Source organism: Phoca vitulina, unplaced genomic scaffold (assembly GCF_004348235.1).
Source record: "Phoca vitulina isolate PV1807 unplaced genomic scaffold, GSC_HSeal_1.0 scaffold37, whole genome shotgun sequence".
Classification (NCBI taxonomy): Eukaryota; Metazoa; Chordata; class Mammalia; order Carnivora; family Phocidae; genus Phoca; species Phoca vitulina.
The window spans coordinates 8,355,064-8,379,172 of NW_022589740.1; the positions used below are offsets into that span (position 1 = coordinate 8,355,064).

The window sequence follows — 24,109 nt, forward strand, 5'->3', positions numbered from 1 at the left end:
CCACAAAAGCATCATGAAAATCAAACTCTCTGCTTGCAGCCGGCTCCCGGCAGCAAAGAACCCCTTAGGACGGGATCCCATCTGCGAGGGTTAGCCCGTTACCTGCAGTATTTCAGGGCCACAAAAGTCGGGGCTAACACTCTGGAAAACAGTATGGAGGTTCCTCAAAAAGTTGAAAATAGAGCTACCATATGATCCAGCAATTGCACTACTGGGTATTTACCCCAAAGATACAAAAGTAGGGATCCGAAAGGGTATGTGCACCCCGATGTTTATAGCAGCAATGTCCACAATAGCCAAACTGTGGAAAGAACCAAGATGTCCATCAACAGATGAATGGATAAAGAAGAGGTGGTATATATATACAATGGAATATTATGCAGCCATCAAAAGGAATGAGATCTTGCCATTTGCAACGACGTGAATGGAACTGGAGGGTATTATGCTGAGCGAAATAAGTCAAACAGAGAAAGACATGTATCATATGACCTCACTGATATGAGGAATTCTTAATCTCAGGAAACAAACTGAGGGTTGCTGGAGTGGGGGGTGGGGTGAGAGGGATGGGGTGACTGGGTGATGGACACTGGGGAGGGTATGTGCTCTGGTAGGCGCTGTGAATTGTGCAAGACTGTTGAATCTCAGATCTGTACCTCTGAAACAAATAATGCAATATATGTTAAGAAAGAAAAAAAAAAGAAGAATGTAGCAGGAGGGGAAGAATGAAGGGGGGGAAATCGGAGCGATAGACGAACCATGAGAGACGATGGACTCTGAAAAACAAACTGAGGGTTCTAGAGGGGAGGGGGGTGGGAGGATGGGTTAGCCTGGTGATGGATATTGAGGAGGGCACGTTCTGCATGGAGCACTGGGTGTTATGCACAAACAATGAATCATGGAACACTATATCTAAAACTAATGATGTAATGTATGGGGATTAACATAACAATAAAAAAATTAAAAAAAAAAAAGTCGGGGCTAAGACTGTTCCCCTTAGAGTATGGGCAACTTACACGCAACACTTGGTTTATCAGGGGGACTCGTCTGGACAGCACGCTCCTGGCACCCTCAACCCCCGCCACCCCCCGCACAGGGTTTAGTCCATTATTTAATGTCACAACGGCGGCAGGATGAGTCATGTTTCACTTTCTTAACGTTAAAGTCTCAAAGTTCCCACTGCTCTATTCCTTCTGTCTGGGGGAGGATACTGGCCTTCGGCTTCTAGTTTTCCAGGGCAAGGCTGTCTGAAAAAAGAGGCTGCCTGTCACTTAAAGGTTTAGGCTTCTCTTCACGCCAGCGAGAAAACAAAATCAGGAGTCTCCAGCCCCATGCCAGCCTTATTTGGGGGCCTTGCCCGAGTGTCCGGCCACAAATCCCTTTATGGACTCGCGCCTCAATAAGCAGCAGCTGAACCAATGGGGGAGAATCAGGCTGGTTTATATAATGTGCCAAGATCCCAAGATAAAACGCCTTCTAAGTGCCCAGTGTTAGCAGCATAAACAAGGCCTACGCCGGCAAACCCAGAAGCTAGGTACGGATTGAACAAGACCTCACTCCATGATAAAATCGCTCATTCGGTTTTGTAAAATTAAGCATAAGAAATCTGAAATGGAGCACAAAGGTGTAGGAATTCATTTTCTCGCGCACTGACATCACGAATGCCTTCCTTTTCAAACAGAACAAAACTCCCAGGACCTCAAACCACCTGAGAGATCCTCCCTGATCCAAAGGCATGCCATGCCATCGAGGGGCAGAAAACTCACAGACCTACTTTGCTTCAAACACAAACACTCTTCTGCCTTAATTTATTGTGCTATTTCATGTCTGAAGGAGCCTGAAAAACTACGTGAACTGAAATTGAGCCCTGACCCCAGAGCTAGCGGATCTGTCCTGGGACAAAGGTGCTCATGCCCCCAGATGGCTGTGACCTCGCTTTCATGGTTCAAGAAAGAGGACGGCCCTTCTGCCCCCGATGTCCCGCCATGGGCCTGGGCCTGGGCCTGGGTGCGGGGGGGGAGAGGACAGTTCTTACCACCCCAAGTTGGCCTCAATTTCGAGCACCGCTTTTTACAGCTCCTCTGAGTTCTTCTCTAAATGACGCATTCCTCCCAGCCCGTGAAACAAGCCTTCTAGGAAAGGCACTGTGATACACACCTGCTGGAAAAAAATCTGTCCTCTGGTCTCTTTTTTGAGCTCAGCAGTGCATGAACAGACGACAGGAAGGAAAGAGGAATAGAGAAAGGTGTGAGAAAAGCCTCCGTGATATTTCTCCCGTGCACCTGGCTCTCGCAAACAGGCCGGGTTAAAATTCACCACCAGTGACCGTGTGCAAACACCTCATTTGCATTTTGGCCGCCATGCTTCCTCATTTGAACGAGGTGGACTCAGTCCTCTTTACTTTGTAAAAGGGACTGCAAGGCAGGTGCCGTCACCCAGCAGGTGCACCCAAAACGAGGGCCAGAGGCCGGTGCCCTACACCTGAGAAGAGCTCACTCATTGCCTCCGCTTGGAGATTACCTGTCTGATGAGCTGCTTGCCTAATAAGGTCTTAAATTTTCGATGCCTGACGGGCAACCTGAGTACTGGGCAGAGCTGTGTGAACAGAGTCGTGCTCTCCTCTCGGCCAAGTGCAAGACCAGTGGGCCGGCTCTCCCCGCCCGTGCAGTCCATCAGCCCGGCTTCCGGGGCCGTAAGTCAACAGGGCCGGGCAGACAGCTGTCGGAGACAGAGCGGGGACACGCACAAGAGCTTAATGAAATTTTATTTTGAAAATATGGCAAGAGTCTAAGGCACTTCAAACATTTAAATACATATAAGAGCAAAGTAAATGTGACACGGTAGAAAGGGATTCATAAATACATGGAGAACTACACTGTGGTTCCCTAGAGGCAAATATATTGCCAACCCCTCTAACGAGATCCAACCTCTGCCATTGGATGCGGACTTGGGCGATGATTAATAGAAACATGGCAACGTTACACGTAGTTCCTCCTGTCTCAATGACTATGGAATATAAAAGTTGAAAATACTGTGTCCATTTTATATAGATACCTTTTATATAAAAAGTCATATAATACATCCACCTAGATTAACCCAACTGAAAAGACTTCCTTTCGTAAGTTTTCTACTTTTCGAGAGTTCCGTTTTTGATTTTTAAACCAGAAACCTTCCAGGCCCAGGCCCAAGGTGCTGATGACCAGTCATCTCCACTGCCTTACTTGAGAAGAGTAAACACACACACACACACACGAATCAACAAAACCGTCCTGGAATGGAATCTTCAGAGAGCTTTCCCATGGCTCCACATTAAGTCAATATAAATACTTGTGGAACATTTTAAAAAATGTCAAGCCAGTGAGAAGCTGATGCTTCCCGGCAGTGGCAAGGTGGGGAGAGACTAGGACTGTACATAACGGAGCAGAGACTCGACAGCCACAGAGCCGGGGGTAAGCACGCCCAGCGCAGAGGGAAGACAGCCAGGAGGGAGGCGGCGTGTGCCCGGCAGCCGGCTCCCGCTGGCTCGGCTTCCACCGCGCAGCTCCAGGCGCCAGGCCTCCCGTTCTGCGTGCTGGTGAGCTCAGGCACAATACGAATACATTCAGTGTCTGTCACCCCAACAGGAACAAGCAGCAGCTTAATGGTGGCATGTAAATGGACGGCTATTTGCATCTATCAATCAAATGAACTTCGGTGGGTGGGACCAGGAGATGTCTTCCTTCCAAGCCTAGGGGTGCCCTAGAGACCAGGAGAGGAGAAAAAATGGGGGGTTAATAAGTGACCTCAGGCAGATGCGTCCTCCGTGACTGAGGAACTCCGTCCAGCAGAGCCGACAACCACCTGTGCGCGGAGCGCGGACCCCTGGGACACGGACTACAGACCCAGTCTGCTGCGCCGTCCTGGGAAGTCAGCGTCTTGCTAAGGGCGGACTCGTGGACCACAGGTCGCTGCTCACTGTGTGCCTTAGGAAAAATGCCAGGGACGTAGCAGTATGTATTCATGGGCGCCCCAGGTGCCATTTGGGTAATTCTGCCCAGAACTAAACCCTTCATGTATGTGAGCGTCTGTCTCCTGAGGACGAGCAGAGGTCAGCTCTCCCGGCCGCCTGGGGGGGCAAAAGTCACGAACCCTAAAGCCGCAGACTAACACTCCCCGTTTCAGAAGCCTCAGAAAACCTGCGTCTCCTGTCAACTCCCTGAAGAAGGGGGCCCACCGGTCTGGTGGGCTTAAGCCTGTTCACAAACGCCAAATGCACAACACTGACCGGAGACTGGGCCTTGGCGAAGTTGACGTGGGCGTACAGAAGAACGGCGATGTCCTTGTGTCCTGCCTCCAGGGCTATCGAGAGCGCGGTGCTGCCGTCCTGAAGAGAACATGGAAAAGAACAAGCCAGGGTGGGTTTCTCCAACTTCCAGACAGCCGAAAGGGAGCAAAACAAATACTCTCCAAGAACTGTTAAGGTTCCCCAAATCGGTTCAGTCCTTCGGGAGACTTTTCTGGACCTCTGAGGGCGAAGCCCTGAGGCTACCATGAGGCGCCGCGCCCACCGGAGCAGAGTCCCTGCCGGAGGACAGTCACCTCATCCCCACTGTGCCTCCCAGTGGTTAGTGTGGAGGTGCGGGCCCCGTGCATCCTCAACATAGGCTGCCCGCCACGGACTCACCCCACTACTCTTTGCACCAGCTGTGGGCCGTAGAGGAAGATGGGGTAGAAACCTAAGGGTCTGTGTTTCTTATCTTTACAGCGAGCAAGCAGTACCACACGGTGTTTGGATACCCTGCCACTTGCCAACGATCTTTCAACGTTGCCCTTGGGGAGGGAGCCGATCCTCCGGCCCTAAGCACCCCTATCGCCCGCTACGAACACCATCCATGCACAGTCACCGAATCCTGCTGCCTTGCACAAATGCATCGTGTGAAAATCCAAGGGGAAATACTAAATATGGGGAAGTCAAAGTTTCCAGGTACGTGTTTGGCTTCCATGAACTTGCAGGGCTTCGGATGCATGTCAAGGAGGGAGAAGGCCAAACCCAGCACCATTTACTTTCTGTCTGGTCTTGGAATAAGGATGCCCTTCTGGTCACTGGCAGCAGGAAACAATTCTCTGGTGGTCGGCGTCTTAGGGTCCTTCCCTCCCACTCGGAATTCTCGGAGGGACTTGCCCTCCCTCTCCCCTCCTCCTTCCTTCCTCCCACCTTCCTGAGGTGACCAGCATTTCTGGAAGCTGCCTGTGGCTCTGGGGCCTCTTATGACTACATCTATGGGCTATTCTTGGCTAAGAGAGAGCAGAAGTAAAAGCAAACAAACAAAAATCAAGACACAGGCCACACAACTGCTCTCGAGGAAGGGTAAGTTGGAAGCACTCCTTCTGCTCCCGCCGAAGTTAGGGGCATGAGGGACAGGTACAGCTTCTTCACCCCCGGGGAGGTGTCTGCCATGTGGAAGCCCACCATCGACCCCCCGGTGCTGGGTACGAGTAAACGCCGGCACTGGTCTGCTCTTCCTGCTGGCCTGGGCCCACCGGGATCTGATGCTTAGTGCCCAAAAAGTACATTTTCCTTCTAACTTTTTAGTGTTTTGAGCTGAAGGAAGCTCTGGGCCAAATCCGTGCTCTGCGGAGATAAACTTTCCAAAGCAGAACCAACCCAACCTGTCCTCTGTGACCTTTGCACTTCAGACCACAGCGCCAACCAAATACTAGTTCTGTGCCTCACCTACCGGCCCTCCTCCCCTCTGGCCTGGAGACATGCAGAGGCAGCTGCTTCCCTTACAATGTTTCCCAGGCGAGGGGTTATCTGCAACAGGGACAGCTTGGGAAGGGGGAGAGCAGATCGGGGTTACGATGATGGAATAGCCAAGGCAGGAGCAGGGAGATGTGCTCGAAGGCGCCGGATGGTCTGGAGGGCCGGGCTGATGAGATACACGAGTGATTCCCTCTGAGGGGCCCCAGTGAGGGCCCACTTGCCCTCATTTCGGGGGTGGGGACAGCTGGCTCTAGTCATCTAGTAGTTCCGGCCCAGAACAGCTAGCAACCCGGCTTTCCCAACGCTCCAGGGACCCGGTCCTCTCTTCTCCGTGGACCTGCAAGATGCCTGCGCTCAGTCTGCTCTGGGCGTCAGTCTGTGCTTTCCACGGCCGCGCTGGCTCTCCGACGAGCTCATCGCCCTCCTCCTGCAATGAGCGTGGGCGCTGAGGCCTCATCGGCCTGCCTCTGGCTCTAGTTCCTGGGAGCGTGAGCTTGCACATAGGCAGTGCTGCCGTGCTGGGCCGGGAAGGGCGGTGGCCCGGACCACAGCACGAGGTCCCCAGCGAGCAGCGCGGAGAACGTGCCCTTTCCCCTCTGCCAAGGGGCCCGGCAGACCCCCGGCGGGCAGGCCCCGCGGAGGCTGCGTCGCTCACTTACGTTGTCCTCCAGGTGGCCGTTGCAGCCCGGCTGGGCCAGCAGCAGCTTGACGATCTCCGCGTGCCCATGCTCACTGGCACACATGAGCGCCGTGGAGCCCTCGTCGTCCTGGATGTTGACGTCAGCCCCACAGGCCAGCAGGCCCTTCACCATGTCGATCCGCCCATGGCTGACGGCCAGCATGAGGGCCGTCTGACCCGCCTGTGGGGAGGAGTGGCGGGGCCCGTCAGCGGCACAGCACAGACCGGCGGGGGGCGGCCTGCCCGGGGCGGGGGTGCGAGGTGGGGGGACGGCGGGATGACAGAGGGGACAAAGCAGACGTGGAACGAGTCTGAGGCTGGGTGGTGGCCGGCACGGAGAAACAGTTTCTTGTTCTGAGCGCCGCCGAGCTAAGTAAGATCATCAAGCAATGCGTCAGTGTTCCCCTGGCACTGGGAGGACCTGTCCCCTTAGAGCGAGGAGCCGGGAAGGTCAAAGGTGCTTAGAAGTCCAACCAGCCCGGGGCCGCTGCGTGGCCAGCATGACAACACTACACCGCGGAGAGAGGAACGAGCCACCGCCGGGCAGACGGCGGGCACTCCCGGGCCCTCCGAGGCGGGCTGACCTACACGGCAGGTGCACCCCGCTCCGGACAGAGGCAGCGCGCGAGGCCAAGGAGGGGGACGCCCGCCAGGTGACTGTGAAGCTGCTACTTCCCCAGCAGGTCTGGTCAGCCAGGGCGGCCGGGCAGCCGCGGGGACGCGGGCACATGCTCGGGGTGCGGGCCGGGCGCAGACCCGGGCGGCAAGCGCGCTCACCTGGCTGGCTTTGGCGTTCACATCCCCGCTGCCGAAGAGTTCTTCCACGACGCGCATGTCCTTCTCGGCTTCCACGGCGGCCAGGGCTGCCAGCATGATGGGGGTGTAGCCCGCCTTGTTCTGGTGATCCACGTTGCACACGTCTGCGGAGACATGAGTCTCGTCAGGGAGAAGCCTTCCTACGGCGACCCTTCTCCCGTGGACCAAAGGAACAGGGCTGGGGGGAAGCCTGTGAAACGGCCCCCAGGGCTCCGCGTCCCAGAGTGACTCGGAAGGAACTGCCGGAGACGTTTTCATACTCAACGAAAGGATAAAAGGTTTTGTGTCCTGTGAGGCCAGAAGCAGCAGACGTGAGAGTGAGCCCTCACGGCACCTCCTATTCGCAACTGGTGGCTCGACTGCAACAGCCCGGAGCGCTGAGGGGTTGTTCTAAGTAATGGTGGCTTCAGAGAGTCCACATAATGTGGGATGTGGACACTCGTCTGTGTTTGGGGGATCATGATTACAGAACGAAGGAGGCAGGGAGAGCTACGAATATGACGGATCTGTAAAGGCTTGTGGAGAGAACACGATGGCGTCACCCACTCAGAGATCACGACTCATTTGGAGACCCTAAGTTTGCTCCTCTGACTTGCTTGGGGCCTTCGAAGCCCAATTCCAATCCCATGACACCTAGCTGAGCTGTTCTCGGAACTGCGGTCTGAGAGCAAACGCAGTGAGAAACTGCCAGGGACTAAGAGACACAACAGACCAGACGTTTTCTATTCCTGTAATTCTTAAGGAGGCACTGGGGGCTCAGCGATCCTTTTCTAAATTCCTTTAGCACTTTCTAATAAAATGAAAGGAATGCAGAGTGCAGGAAAGAAGCTTTCGTGTGTGACCGTATATAGTTAAAATGTTCAGGATGTTTCTACCGTAAGGAGTGAGAAGAGAAGATACTGTGCAAACTTGCCTTACGCTCAAAAATAACTGCACAGTAGGGACATGATGGCATTTACACAAAGGGCGTGTTTTTTAACGTAGAAAAGGAGAAAGAAAAAGCTGTGTGATGGAGAAGCATGTGAACCAACGAGCTCTCTGAGGCTGCTCATCATCTGTGATGTTCAGTCGTTCACAGAGGCTGCAGTCACTACGTTCACCCACACGCTGGACGGAGCCCCAGCCTCAGCCTGTAACGGTGGGCAGTAGAGGGTCAGGTATATCCAGCAGGGTGATTAACCAAAACCCCTTAATTTTCCAAAACCATTTAATTTACCAAAATATCTTGTCCACACAAATTTTCCAAGGGTAGATTAAATTGTTACTTTCAAGAGTAATTGGAAATCTTGTTTTTGGCTCTTCTGGATATTATCCACTTCTCTGTTTAGACAACAATGTTGGGGGGGGGGCACCTGGGTGCCCCAGTCAGTTAAGTGTCTGCCTTCAGCTCAGGTCATGATCTCAGGGTCCTGGGATCGAGTCCCACATTGGGCTCCCTGCTCTGTGGGAAGCCTGCTTCTCCCTCTCCCTGAAGCTTGTGCTCTCTCTCTCTCTCAAATAAATAAATAAAATCTTTTTTAAAAAAAATAAACAACAACGTGGGCTGACAGTATCACCAGCTCTATTTCTAGTCTGGAAAGTCTAAAGAGAAGGAGGCTTGGAATTCCTTCCTCTAAGATGGAAGCAGTTTTAGCCTAACATAGTCCCATCTGCCGGGAATAAGTAAACTTAGAAAAGGGGGTAAATCTTGCTTGGTTACTTCTCTGCATTAATCTAATTTCCCCAAAACGGAGTAGAAGAAATTAGTGAGTTGGACCAAGAAGCAGTAGGGGGAAACCTGACAATTTTATTGCATATGCTAAATCAAAGGTTCACATTGTGTGCTCGCTAATTTAAGACCGAGGTACCATAAATTCTGTATCAGTCACATACTAGAAGTAAAAATACGTGTTTCAAAAATAAATCAGAGTGACTCGGGGACTGTATGTACACTGGGCTACTGTATTTGAACAAAAAGTTGGAAGTTCGCCATTTTCCAAGGGGACCCTTCCACGTAGCACACCCTCGCTTCGTGTATCAGGCATGCAGTGGCTATATTCTGGGATGGGATGTTCCAATTATAAACAAGGCTTTTCACTGTTCTCATTACTGGGGCTCAGATACAAGAATAATACTTTCTTCACTCTACGCGGAGTCCCTAGCAACAGGGTCTATTTCGGTGGGAATGGTTACGATTCTACTACAATCCGTTGCAGTGGCTTTGTGGTCCCCATCTTGGCTAGTGGAACACCTCTGCAAGGCCGCTGGATGGGGTCGGGGAGCAAGGGCACAGAGAGCAGCGTGCAACCAGCAAAGCTGACGCGGGTCCCGGGAGCAGCACTCTGTCCCGCCCCACCAGCGTGATTCAGCTCGGGAGGGACCCCGAGGCACGCTCCTCACCAGGGAGACACCTCGCCTGAACGCAGCTGAACCGCAGCAAGAACAGCCTCCCAACCTCCTTTCAAAATGGACCTGGGGGCGCCTGGGTGGCTCAGTCGTTAAGCGTCTGCCTTTGGCTCAGGTCATGATCCCAGGGTCCTGGGATCGAGCCCCGCATCGGGCTCCCTGCTCAGCGGGAAGCCTGCTTCTCCCTCTCCCACTCCCCCTGCTTGTGTTCCTGCTCTCGCTGTGTCTCTCTCTGTCAAATAAATAAATAAAATCTTAAAAAAAAAAAACAAACGGACCTGGAGGTTTACAGGTCAAGCGTCCCCCCAGTGACTCCAGAAGGGTATGGCTGCCAGAGCGCGTGGACAAGCCATGGGGGCGGCTGTGGGGCGGTGCCAGCCAGAGGAGCGGGTCAGCCGGCCTCTCTGAGCGGAGTCACCGCCCGAGCGCGGTCAGGGAAGAGGCCAGGTGCACATACCAGCGTCCAAGAGCAGCTTCACGATCTCGAAGTTGGAGTGGGACACGCTGTAGTGGAGGGCCGTGTTGCCGTTGCCGTCCGCCATGTTGATGATGTGGCGGAGGACGTCCGGGGAAATGGCCTCGAACGCCGCTATGTAGTCGCCCACCATGGCCGGGCTGGCTGACTTCTGACTGGACACGCGGAACCACTCGTGCTGCAGGGTGTTCAGACAGAACCGCTGCCAAAACACCAGCAAGTGGCCGTTAGTTCTATTTATAGCCCAGCTGAAAGCCCGAGAAACGAGGCCTTTTATAGTCAGTGTACGCAGCGAGAGTCGGCTCTCAGAGAACCACGCATGAAACCCGGAGCCCTAAGAGGAGCCTCAAACTCCAAACTGGAGCACCGCTCCGGACTTTCAACCACAGACGTTTCTAACTTCTGTAAAAGAGTCCGCGCAGCACTGTTCAGGGGCTCTACTGCAAGGATCCAATCCTGGCTCTGCTACTTGTGAGCTGTGCTCTCCTGGGGAAGACACTTACTCCGTGCCTCAGTTTGCTCATCTGCAAAATGGGGGTAATAAAAATACCTTTTCCCCACAGTGCTTGTGATGAGGACAAATGAGGCAATACACATAAAAACACGTAGGCCTGGCTTCACTGATGCTTGAACTATTAACATTAAGTAATTATGCTGGCCCTGCATGTGATTTTCAGAGTACTCAGGACAGAAGAAATTACTTCACCCACACTGAATTTATGCTGCTTTCTTCCTCTCCAGACCACCCTTAACTCCTTCAACATCCCCACAGCACTGGGCTGAAAGGCCATGAGGGTGTAGCCAACCCCATTCCCACTCCAATCCCAAAGACAAACATTCAACCATGGAAAGGGATTAAAAAGCAGGTTCGAAACAAATTACATTTCTCATTTAGGATCATCTGCATCTGACCAGGAGCCCCATGCATGCCTTCCCTCAGGCTGTGGACACATGAACATGGGCCTTATTTCAGGAGCTACCAAGTCAAACCCGGACCATGTGAAGTTCAAGGCAGACTGTCCATGACCACTGCTGGTGACGGGAGGAACTAGAATGCTTCTTCCATGAGCCCTTTTTACACGAGTTTACCGTTCATCTGTGCTTTGCTTACTCCTGAAAGGTTTAGAAATAGACCAAAGAAAGATGGAAAGCCTATGTCAAGAGCACCAGAACCCAAGAGGTCCCCTTTCTACAGAGAAGTGGGAGCTGGAATTGTACTAGCTTCTGCATCTTTATCATCCAGCTACTGATGATTTGGTTTTAGCCCATTCAATCACATTCTGCGGCACTTGATGAAAAGGGTCCTGGGGTGGGAAAAAAATTCATCTAATGCTTTCTTCTGCTCATTCTTCTACATATTCAGGTTTCTATCTCTCTGGAGCCCGTCCTCACATGGAGAGAGGGGAATTTGTGTCGTTTAGGTGTTGAACTCTTGTTACTGCCGTGTATGTGGCGTCCTGTTATGGTTACTGGCCCCGGCACTGTGACTGCTCGTGTGTGTCTACCACTTTTCACGGCGCAATTCCTTCAACGCGTTTTCGTCAAGTGAGTTCAGTTTAACCAAAAAGGAACTGACCACGGAGTGTGTGCGTGACAATACAGCTTGGCAATCTGGGGCCAGAGAAATGGATGGTCCTCCCTGAAGACCACATGACCAGGTATTTTGAGAATGGTCAAAGTATATTCTAGCTCTAAGATCTAGGGTCCAGAAGCACCAGTTTTAAGTTCAGGTTCAACCTCGTGGGAGATATTAACACTGCAGTGACATTTCATGGTTTTGCTCTCTTGGGACTGAGGCGTAGACAGAAATTTAGTTTATACTGAAGGAGTTCTGGGTCCGCCCCCGCCCCAGGCCAGGGATTTTACTTCGTATCTTCTTCTGTAAACATCACCGCCGTGTGCCTTTCTCAGCTCGCTAATTTAATGTCAAGACACAGCTGGCTCTGAGAAATTTAAGTTTCTATAGCGATGGAAACAAATATGAGGCACAACCGTAATTTTAAAAAAGGATGCCGTATGATAAGGTAATACGATTCAGAAAGGATAAATAAAACATGGACCAGTATTGGAGAGGTATCACCTAGCCCCAGTACTAATGAGCAACTAGTTAATTAGCTCTGGACAAGACTCCTCATCTTCAGGGCCTCAGTTAAAACAGAAAAGACCAGGACACGGTGGCCTCACAGGTATGCACGCCCACGCGCCTCGCGCCTGTGACAACAGTCCCAGTTCTCCCTCAGACTGTGCGTGTCGTCCACGAGGAAAATGGTGCCTTTCCGGCATGAGGGGATCCCTCAAGTCCCCTCCAGTTCTAACATTTTGGTTTCATCACTCTACAATCCCGTGAGGCCTTCTCACTCGCTGCTGACTTGGGTTATGCGGCAGAAAACTCCACGTTGACGAGGTGCCGAGATTCAAATGCCAACGCTGTCGGATGTAACGGGAGAACCGACGTCTTCTCAACGCGCTGAAGACAACTGTCAGCCAGAGGGCGGGTCTGACCTGGGACAGAAGCCGCACCTCAAAACTCCACCAGCCCCATGGGGGAGAGCGACACACTTCGCCGTGGTGTCCGATTCACCGTCGCCCAGAAATGCTCATCTGCCCAGGGCCGTGTCCTTCCTGTCCCTGAAGCAACCACCAGCTTCACTGCTGTGAGCTTCCAGGTCTCTCAAACTGGGCACAGATGACAAGCGCAGTGACTCCGAAGTTTAAAAATAGCGGCCGCCGGCATTCCACCCGGGAACATGACACGCACTTTCATAATTGAAAGGAATGCTGACCTCGGCCCAGAGAGGCTGCTTTTTAAAAAGCCAGAGGCCAACTTTAAAAACAAAAAAACAAAACACAACAACTCTGGTGGCTCTTCTCCCTGGATCACAAGGTTCTGGGAGCGGAAGCAGAATGTGTCGAAACCTGACGACTGACTGCAATTAGCCCTCCCTCCCGTGTGCAAGTATGCGTCTCACAGAGGCTTCCCTGCCGAGAGAAGTACAGGCTGGGGGTGTCCGCTGCGGGGCCTGAGGCTAACGGGCGGTGCGAACAGGGCAACGCGAGGCTCGCTCTGCTTACACGAGCTAGAGAGAGTTCGGGGGCACAGCGTGTGGGCAACAAGGGCTCGGGGGCCGGCTAGAGACACCTTGACTTTGGTGTCCACTCGGGTAATCTGTAAAGGCAGGGGACGATGTCCGGAGGGCAGACTCACCATATCCTTGCTGGTCAAAGCTTTGGGGTCATTTATATTATTTTTCAGTAAGTTGCAGGCAGACAGCATCTTTTCACTTAATTCATACCTACGACAAGATAAAAGAAAGAGAGCTCACGAGTGGCCACCAAAGGAAAGTCATTTTTATTGCAAACTCTATGGCCCTTTAAAAGACAAGAGGCCCCAAGTGGACCTCAGCAGGTTCGTGGTGGGGGAAGGTGCTTGCCTGGAGGTCGGAGTGGGCTCCCCTAGGCGTCCGAGGACGTACAGAACCAATGTCTCCACCCAGAGCTCAGGCCTTTCCGTATGGGCAGCTTTCAGCTTCACCTGTTTGGCCTTTATGACATTATGGAATAACCTGTGGAACTTTTTTATTCCTTTTATTCTAAGTTCCCAAAAATGTTTCTACTCTTAAGGGGATGAAGAGGTCAGAATTACCACAGATCCACTATGCTGACCAGCAAACCACACATCTGCACTCAGAAAATGTTTAACCCCCATGAAAATCTAAACTGAAAAATCAGATGACATACGGTAAATAAATGATAGCTCAATAAAGCTGTTTAAAAAAAAAAAAACCTAGATGACAAGATCCTGAGCCATGTGAAAATACTTGGAAATATAAACTAGAAACACTTACCTTGTGTTAATGCAGTTAAACTTTCATTTGCAAAATTAAACAGAAGTTTTCTGAAATGTTCTATTTATACTCCACACAGTGAAAAACCATCTTGAATTTTCCATCTGTTCTATTCTCTGTTTTGTAAGCATCGATTCCACATTTGCTAGCAGTCTTTAAAATCTGCTACATCGTTAGGTACGTGTTTCAGCCAACCAGAGTGTTTATTGGGTATTTCAGCTGCTGCTTAGGAGACTCCCAAACCCATTCTTGTGGTGTTCCCTATCACTCAGTGAGCAACAAAATGCAGACATGTGACTGATTCTATCATCTTTGAAGTGAATGTGATCTTCAGCTGGGGCTAAAAGACCGCTCCTTTCACACACAGCGATCCTATTAGAACAGTACTGACCTGTATTGAGATGAATGGCTAATGATAAAATCTGAAATCTTAAAAGACATGTGCTGGCCACACAAAATTCTAACATTGCCTTCAAATATAAGGTGGGTTGTCAGAACACTGAAAACTTGAACGGCACGTGATAGTTCTGTGGATGGCGGCTCCACACATAAAATTAGCTAGCAAATACATTTAAAGGAAATAAGGTGGCAGCCTGATCAGGCCCTTCTCTTTGCTACTCTGAGAGATCTAGGAGTTCTCTCCCTCTGCACCTGTATTTATTAGCATCACGACACGACGGTCGTACCTCTGAGGATGAAGTTTAGCTCTCCTTTGGGGATCGGAAAGACCCAACCAATAGTTACAAATGGTGAAATCTCCTAATCGGCCAGTTCTCTTGCCAAAGGCACAATGAACGTGGGAAGGGTTAGGGAGGGGAGGGGAGTGTACCACACCTCTCTCTGATTTCCACCTTCTCAGGTTCACATTCTGGAACCTGCATCTCATCTTCCACCCTGGCAGACTTGAAACCTTCAATATTAACGGCATGGTGCCCTTCCGCCATTCCCCGAGTGTCTTCATCCTCCTCTTCCTCCTCCTCTTCCTCGGGAGGGTACTCAATGACATCACACTCGTCATCTGACTCGGAGGAAGAGCTTTCATCTGAGCTGGAATCATCACTTGAAGTTGTTTCATACCTAGGTGGCAATTGGGAGTTCAGGAGATGCAAGGTGTGCCCAGAAAGACCCCGTGACCGAAACTCTTATGAGGGAAAGTGGCTGACTGACTCCAGACATCTGACCTGTGGTTTGAGACCCTGCATTTAGAAGTTCAAAGTAAGGTCTATTTAAAAATCTGGTGGTTTCGAATGGGTTCTGGCTTAGAAGGCATAACTTGAGTTGCCAATTGGTATCATTATACTACTTGTAGGAAAAAAAAATACGTATATATAGCACCTCTGGCTTAGGATAAATCAAAGGAAATTTACTTCATGAAAGCCAGGTCTGCAGTGGTTCATTTCTTTCTGTTCCTTCTTTTTTCTTTTCCCTTACATTCTTCCTATTTTGCTCCATTAATTGTTCCCGTGTCATGCTGAACAGATTAGGTAAGTAATCGATAGTTCCTCTGGCACGCGCCCTCCAAAAACTCCTCGGCCGCACTACCCAACTAGACTTCACAAAGATTCAGAAAATAGGCCCCATTAAGTTAAATCTTTATGTAATGCTTTGCCATAAATATTACTGAAACTAACCGCATTAGTGCTTTCCTGTTGAAGCCGAGGCCGTATATGGATTAATAGATTAGCTGTTCTGATTCAACTGTGGATGACAAACAGCCTTCACTATTTATCTGGCCCAGTGAGAAGGAATAAAGAGCTAACAGACATTCTATTTAGAAAGTAAAGAACTGAAGGCACAGCTGGATTACTGGTCAAGCGAAAGGCCCTACAATTTTGTATGTAAGCATGGAGAGCTAAGCAAAATAACCCGTTGTGAAGGAGTGGATGACCATCACCAGCCCGTGGAGCGATGCTCTTGCCTCTTTCTGTTTGTTCCTGAGTCTGGTACAGGTAAGAACAAGTTGTCCAACTCCGTGGGACACTTGTCGCCTGCTACTTTTGTTGAAGACTACTGTTTGCAGATCAGAGGTGGGAAGATGTAAACTGCTCAGCGTCATCAGGTGTCTTTTCAAGAGTGACACATCCTTAAAGATAGCAAGAAGAGGAGAGGAGCCCAAATGCACCTTTCTGAGGGGATCTTCCGTCACCAAGATGTGGCTGAAGCCCAGCCTGGGCACCTTGAAATGGGACTTGAGGAGACAGGAGGCGAAGGAGACAGACAGACCAGGTACAGACTGACTGGTAGCATCTTTCCTTACCCTCCGTTAATGCCGACAAACTGAAGATTCTTCTTTGCTCCATTTGAATCTTTGTTGCCATCTTTCTTCTTCATGATAGACTTCAGTGTGCTTTCATTGTTTGTACATACTGCGAAAAAGGGAATCAAGGTGAGCAAAATTAACACAACTCATACCCATGCAAGTTAAGGGACCAAGAAATCTTTCTTCATGTTCTTTTTTTTTTTTTCTCATTCATGTAAATTTAGATCTTGGCACTTGCATATGAGAAGCTGGCACAAAATCCATTGGAAAGATGTATGCATGTAAAGAAAATAATTTGAAGTTCTTTAAATGGGGAAAAAAATCCACCATCAGCACTTCCAAACATAACAAAAGCACTGACAACTAGCATTTGCATCAGGCTTCACTGTTTATAAAGTGAGGTCATAACTTATTCGGGCCTCAAGAACCACGTAGGCACTAAAATAGGGATTATTATTGTTCTTTTCTTTTAGCTGAGATAATCTGGGAAGAAGTTATGCCTGCCAGACTGCGAAGGAGTGAAATGCTATTCAAAATATTTCATAATTCACAAAATCAGATGAGTTTTCTTCAGGGGACGGCACACTCCTTTCTTTAGCAATCTTTTTAAAGATGTTCTAGGCCTACCTTCCTAACACTTCTTAGGTCAATGGTTCTTCCAGGTCAACCTATGAGACACTCTGACATTAGACTGGGGTACCAGCAGTGCTAGTCCTAGAATCCTGAGGCTGAGAAGGGCTGAGTGAGGAAGGTTACCATAGAGGCCGGCGGCTATCTGGTCGTCTGTCAGGTTCACGGGGGACAGCGTGCTTTCCTGAGAGGGGAAGGCGTCCTGGCCGCCGAGGGGTCTCTCTTCCACGGTCCCCACTGCTTGCTCAGGCGGGGAGGTCTGGGTGTGGAACGGAGCTCCTGCCTGAAGGCCTCCACACTTACAGGTGTATTCCAAACCACTGCCTGTGAGGAAGGAGACGGGGGTAGAAGCATGTGATGTTAAGACCAAACGAAAGGGGCTGAACTTTTTTTTTTTTTTTTTTAATTTTTGCAACTCATCATTTTCTTAAGTGCTTTTCTCCCTGTGTTTTCCTTTTGCATATATGGCCGTACTACGGAAGCCACCCAGACTCAAACCCCAAGGCCTTCTTGACTCTCCACCTTCCCTTTATCACCACATCTGGGTCCGCCCAGACCTGTCCTTCCACCTCCTTCTCCTCCCTCTGCCCCGGCTGCTACCATCCGGGTCCGTTCGGGTCGGGCTGGCAGCATAGCATCCTGACCGTCCTCTTCCTTTACCACGGCCCCTCACACACACAGCTGATGAGCAAAACTCCAGTCCCTCAAATCCCATTGGCACTCTGGCTACAACGAATCTGAGCAAAGCTAAAAAACACTCCCCTCTGCTCAGGAAACGCAGTCCACGATGCTTAGCCACATACTCTAGACGACCCACAGCCTGACACATCTCATTACGTCTCCACCTTTATCTCCCACCACGTCTGGGGTCCCTTTTGAGGGGAGGACTGCCTCCCAGTCACTGGGATGGTGAGAGTGGGCGTCTCTCATTTTCCTGACAGTACGTCCTAGAGAATGCTCCTCTACCTGGAATGCTTCTTCCTCCCCACCTGCACAGGGTCAAGCCCTCGGTCACCCTCTTCTGAGCCTTCCCTGACCTAACTAAACATGACTTTTCTTTCCCTAACTCCCACAGTCCAGCTATCAGACCCTCTTACAGGGACCTGGGACCGCCTAAGACTCCCTTCTAGTCTGTAAGACTTTTGAGGGCACCAAACCGTTCGAATCAACTCTCTCTCCTCACATCTACTAGATTGCTTTTGTGTCTTTCAGGTACTTAATATTTGTTCACTGACTCAAGCAGAAGAATCATATCAATTCATTGCATATAATTACTGTATCTAGGTGTATCACAGTATCTTTAACGTGGCTGACAAGGGAAGATGTTTACAACGTATGGTTAAACGAGAAAAGGAGATAATAAGACTCTACATATGTGATTGTATTAGAAAAATATATAAAAGTTATCTGGAAGCTACGGAGATTTTAACTTTTCTCTGTATTTGCCATTTTTTAGAGTGAATATTAACTGTGTTCAAAATCACTTTAAAAAAATAAGAAAATTCTTTGACTAGCAATTTGTTTCTAGGAATTTTATCCTAAGGATGTACAAAAAGATACAGAAGGATGTTCACTGTTTCCATGAGTGAAACAGCGGGAAGAGGCAGATACCACAGTGCATCAATAAGAAACTAGTGAAATAAGCTCTGGTGCATTTATACAAAGGAATTCTATGCAGCCATTAAAAATGCTGATGTAGGTAGACATTTTTAGCACGGAAAGATAAGCATAGTGTGTTAGTGAGTTTTAAAAATACATTATTAGGGGCGCCTGGGTGGCTCAGTCGTTAAGCGTCTGCCTTCGGCTCAGGTCATGATCCCAGGGTCCTGGGATCAAGCCCCGCATCGGGCTCCCTGCTCAGTGGGAAGCCTGTTTCTCCTTCTCCCATTCCCCCCTGCTTGTGTTCCCTCTCTCGCTGTGTCTCTCTCTGTCAAATAAATAAAAATCTTAAATAAAAATAAAAATAAAAATGTACTATTAAATCATTTGGAGAAAATAAACCTATTTTGGGAAATACTTATATTTATATGTATACATATTAGAAAAAGTCTGGAAGGATACACAACAAACCTATTTAACACTGCTTTTCTAAGGCTAAAGAATTATAGGTTGCCATAATTTTTTTCTTCATTGTGTTGACTTCCTAAATTATGCACTATAAACATGAGTTACTAATCCAAATAAATTTAAATCTACCCATAGCAATGCCATATGATAACGATTTGATCACAACTTCTCTCTTTTTTAAAGTTCTGAAATTGCTTGGATCCTCAGAAGAAAAGAAATTTAAATACTGATTGTATTTTGAGGCAATTAGAAAAAAAAAACAACCACCACCATGATAGATTCTGTAACTGTTCTCTTCAAACTCTGTTCATGTGAACCGTCTGGGGATATGTGCTAAAATGCAGATTCCCAAGCACCTGCTGTGGATCTGCAATGGGGCCCCAGTGGTGGGCATCTCTGACATCCCCACTGACCCGTCCACAAGACAGTCTGATGCATGTGGCCCACTTTGGAAAGTACTGGTTTAAAACAATGACCCTCTAATAAAAAAAGTGGAGGGAGGCAAAATGTTCACAGTGAGGCATTAGGGATCACCTAAATTTTAATTCTCATGTATCCAAGCTAAGAATTCTGAATGCCAGGGAGGTTCGGTGACTTCATAGCTGGACCAGAACCCACATTTCCTAACCGTGTGAGCAGTACTCTGTCCGTGAACCAGCAGCACAAGTCCGTTTTCTAGCTCTGCAGGCAAGGGGCCTCCCAGGTGACTCCACAAATCCACCTCCCTCCCCCAGCAAACACACGCAACACTGGGTGCAGCCCTCCAGATGATATGCAGTGCCCTTGTGACCGGATGTGCTTCCCCAACAGCAAAAACGAAGCCTCTGACTTACTGTAAGCAAAGTAAACAAAGCAGGGCATTGGCCTCCGTTCCTCCTTCTCCACCCCCCCCAACAGCACGGCAGAGCTAGAGGGGTGACCTCCCCAAAGGCTCAGCCGCTCCGATCCCCAAGCACCAGCACACTCTTCCTGGAGAAGCACTTTCACGAAGCATGCTCCTATTCAAGAACCAGTGAGGACTCACCAGTCAGAATGGCTAAAATTAACAAGTCAGGAAATGACAGATGTTGGCGGGGATGCGGAGAAAGGGGAACCCTCCTACACTGTTGGTGGGACTGCAAATTGGTGCAGCCACTCTGGAAAACAGTATGGAGGTTCCTCAGAAAGTTGAAAATAGAGCTACCCTATGACCCAGTAATTGCACTACTGGGTATTTACCCCAAATATACAAATGTAGGGATCCGAAGGGGCACATGCACCCCAGTGTTTATAGCAGCAATGTCCACAATAGCCAAACTGTGGAAAGAGCCAAGATGTCCATCGACAGATGAATGGATAAAGAAGATGTGGTATATATATTCAATGGAATATTATGCAGCCATCAAAAGGAATGAAATCTTGCCATTTGCAACGACGTGGATGGAACTGGAGGGTATTATGCTAAACGAAATAAGTCAATCACAGAAAGACATGTATCATATGAGCTCACTGATATGAGGAATTCTTAATCTCAGGAAACAAACAGGGTTGCTGGAGTGGATGGGGGGCGGGAGGGATGGGGTGGCTGGGTCATAGACTTTGGGGAGGGTATGTGCTATGGTGAGTGCTGTGAATCGTGTAAGACTGATGAATCACAGACCTGTACCTCTGAAACAAATAATACATTATATGTTAAAAAAAAAAAAAAGAAGAAGAAGATAGTAGAAAGGGAAAAATAAAAGGGGGGAAATCGGAGGGGGAGATGAACCATGAGAGACTATCGACTCTGAGAAACAAACTGAGGGTTCTAGAGGGGAGGGGGGTAGCGGGATGGGTTAGCCTGGTGATGGGTATTAAAGAGGGCACGTTCTGCATGGAGCACTGGGTGTTATACGCAAACAAGGAATCATGGAACACTACGTCAAAAACTAATGATGTAATGTATGGTGACTAACATAACATAAAAAAAAAAAAAAAAAAAAAGAACCAGTGAGGACTTTTAAAATGCAAATGACCCCAATGTTTTTTTTTTATTATTTTTGCAACCAGAGACATACACAAAAGCAGACACCAGTATAATGAATCCCCGCGTGCCCATCCTGGGCTTCAAGAGCCATCAGAGCGCGGGCCCCAGCTAGACTCCTCCACCCACTCACATGGCGGTGCTTGGAAGCAAAACCTAGAGGGTCTATCACTTCCGTCCATAACGATTTTAGCATATATTCCTCAAAGAGCTCTTAAAAAATAATTATAGCGCTAAAAAAAACCTAAAAATTTTTTAAAAGATTATTGTATATCTGGTCAGTATTCACATTTCTCCGATGTTCTCAGAAAAACTTCTGTAAGATATCTGAACAGGAATCCTTGTCACAGATTTCCACTGGTTGCTCTGGGTTTTAAGTTTTTGGATCCATAGATTTCTCTTTTTTTTTTTTTCTTTTTTCTTTTAAAGATTTTATTTATTTGACAGAGAGAGACAGCGAGAGAGGGAACACAAGCAGAGGGAGTGGGAGAGGGAGAAGCAGGCTTCCCGCAGAGCAGGGAGCCCGATGCGGGGCTTGATCCCAGGACCCTGGGATCATGACCTGAGCCGAAGGCAGACGCTTAACCGACTGAGCCACCCAGGCGCCCCTAATTTTTCTTTTTTTAAAAGATTTTATTTACTTATTTGAGAGACAGCGAATGAGCTTGAGAGAGCACAAGCAAGGGGAGGAGCAGGCAGAGGGAAGAGCAGACTCCCCACTGAGCCGGGAGCCCGATGCGGGGCTCGATACCAAGACCCTGGGATCATGACCTGAGCTGAAGGCAGATGCTTAACTGACTAAGCCACCCAGGCGCCCCTCTTTCTTTTTGAACACAGCTTTCAAAACATATTTATAAGTTGAGGTATAATTTATATACAAGAAAATGCACAATTGTGGAGTTCAGTGAGTTCTGGTAAATGCATACGCCTGTGTGACCACCTTCCTCATTAAGATACAGAACATTTCTAACAACTCAGTAAATCCACACTGCCCCTGCCCTCCTTTGCAGACAATCTGCCCCCCCCCCCCCCCCCCCCCCCTCCAAGGCCACCGTTCCTCCTCATCAGAGCACTGTTGTGTCAACTAGGGCTTCTCAGAACTTCTCCCATGCAGGGCCAACCCCTCCAGCAGGCACATGAGGGTCCTTCATGATGAATGGACCGCCCGTGGGAGTTCTACTGCTCAACCCTTCCCACCCTCCATGTGTTCACAGGGCTCATGTGACGTCATCACTCCCACCTGTGTTCTTCTTTACTAGACCATTCTACAGCCTGGAACTTCAGCAAACTTCAGTACGTGCACTTGAACCATACTCTTTTCGAAGCTGGCCCCGAATCTACTTCCTCTATAGCCCTTCTCCTCTGGTGCTAGTCCACAGAGGTCTCTTTCCTCCCTCCATGTCCTGCAGCACTTAAGTGTCCAGACCAAAGTATGCCCACCCTCTGCTTTCTCGGCTTCATGGGTGTCTCCGCCGTAAGAACACGAGCCCCTGGAGTCCCTCCGTGCTATGCTCTTGGTTGGGTCCTCTCCAGTGCCGAGAGCCGTGCTGGGGAACGGACAGCCTTCCCTAAGTGCCTATGTAATTCAACGGAAAGTCGCCAGGGTTCTGTGGAGACTAACTAGCAAGGCAAAGAACGACATTAAATGTTGAACTAGTCCTCATTCGCTGGAACCAGAGGTAATGTGTCACCTCTATTGCCAGAAAATGTTTTTTGGATGGTGCTGAAACTCTGGCTGCTCTCGAATGGCCCGAAAACAATGGCCTGAACTTGATGAGGACCCATCGTCGTTAGAGAGCACACCGAGAATGAGATGTGCACCAGCCCAGGACTGCTGTGTTCAAGTGAAACACAGGAAAAGGTGCAGCCCAGAAAAGTAAAATAGAGAGGACAACAAAATCCAACGGTCCTGACCCTGGCTGCACTTCAGAACCAACAAACCTGGGGGTGGGGCTTTTAAAAATTCAGATACAATGAACTCTCCGTAGGGGGGCCCGAGGGTTAGTACTTTTAAAAAGCTCCTCAAGCTTTTCTCATGTGCAGCCAGGATTGAGAACCAGTGAATTATTTAACAGATATAAAACTTGACTGCTGAGGGGCACCTGGATGGCTCAGTCAGTAGGGCATGCAACCCTTGATCTCAGGGCTGTGAGTTCGAGCCCCATGTTGGGCCCAGAGCTTCCTTAATAAAAACAAACTTGACTGCTGGAAACAAGAGTTTAGACTTCCCTCTGGTTTCAATCCATCGACTTGCACCATGTGAATTTTTAGTAATTACTGGAGTTTAGTTAATAGGCCTGGACCATTAAGGGTATAAGTCCACGACTCCCAGTAAACGCTACCCTGACAACGTGGGTAAAACCGCAGGAGTAACCACAAAATACCTGCAGAATTCCAGCACTCTGGGCCTAGATGCTCAAAGCTCCCAGCAAGTGGCAATGGTCCCCACAGGCGCTGCTGGGGAGCTCGAGAGCAGGGGAGGGGGGCAGCTGTGCTTCGGTCTTTAACTTATAATGACCATAAATGCCAATAAAGCATGAACCTCATTTTACAAGTTGACCAGGTTAGTGATAAATAAAAGAGAGTGAGTCACAGAAATCTCAGTGCTCTGGAAAATAAGAGCGCTTCAAAGCATTAATTCTAAAGTACACATAGCATTTAATATATGGATAATTAAACTACCTAAGACAAACTATCATGAAAAGTAAGTCACTTTATTAAAGTGAAAACTCTGTGTATGTTCCTGACTTTAAACCGTTTAGAATGCAACATTTAGAAATGTTAAAAAGGAAACTATTTTATAAAAAAAGGCTTCAATGAAAAACAGAGCTGGAGGAGGTTTTTTGTTTGTTTTCTGGTTTTTTTGTTTGTTTTTTTACAAGATCACCCTCTCCAATTTCCTCTGTGACATTTCTCCACCTAGAATTTGTATTAGTTCTTGGTATATTCCACTGTGTACCTACATTTGTTAGAAAACTGATTTTAAAAAATAAAATGGATTTTAGAAATCACTCTGCTCACATATCCCAACTCTTCTGCTATGCCAACCAATACTTTTATTTATAATGCCAGGTGCTTTCTGAAAACACAACTATGAACACTGTGGCCAGCTATTAAACATGTATTTTGTCAAAATTTCAGCTAAACATTCCGATCTGATTTTTAAAGAACATGTAGCTTGTTTGTTAAGAAGTAGGCCTGAAATATCTG

At 48.8% G+C, this 24,109-nt stretch overlaps 1 protein-coding gene across 11 annotated transcripts in view; it reads right to left on the minus strand.

The window, feature by feature from the left end:
* Positions 1 to 954: 954 nt before the first annotated feature.
* KANK1 (KN motif and ankyrin repeat domains 1) overlaps positions 955 to 24,109 on the minus strand; it is a 200,954-nt gene continuing 177,799 nt past the window's right edge. For 9 of the 11 annotated variants that reach the window (XM_032427649.1, XM_032427650.1, XM_032427653.1 and 6 more), the window contains 9 exons: positions 16,957 to 17,154; positions 16,198 to 16,306; positions 14,775 to 15,017; positions 13,301 to 13,388; positions 10,078 to 10,297; positions 7,197 to 7,339; positions 6,400 to 6,600; positions 4,262 to 4,360; positions 955 to 3,735 (listed from right to left, as the gene is read on the minus strand). In XM_032427649.1, coding sequence (XP_032283540.1) covers positions 3,673 to 3,735; positions 4,262 to 4,360; positions 6,400 to 6,600; positions 7,197 to 7,339; positions 10,078 to 10,297; positions 13,301 to 13,388; positions 14,775 to 15,017; positions 16,198 to 16,306; positions 16,957 to 17,154 — 1,364 coding nt within the window. In that variant the 3' untranslated portion in view covers positions 955 to 3,672. The other 2 variants (XM_032427654.1, XM_032427660.1) reach the window with 2 other exon arrangements.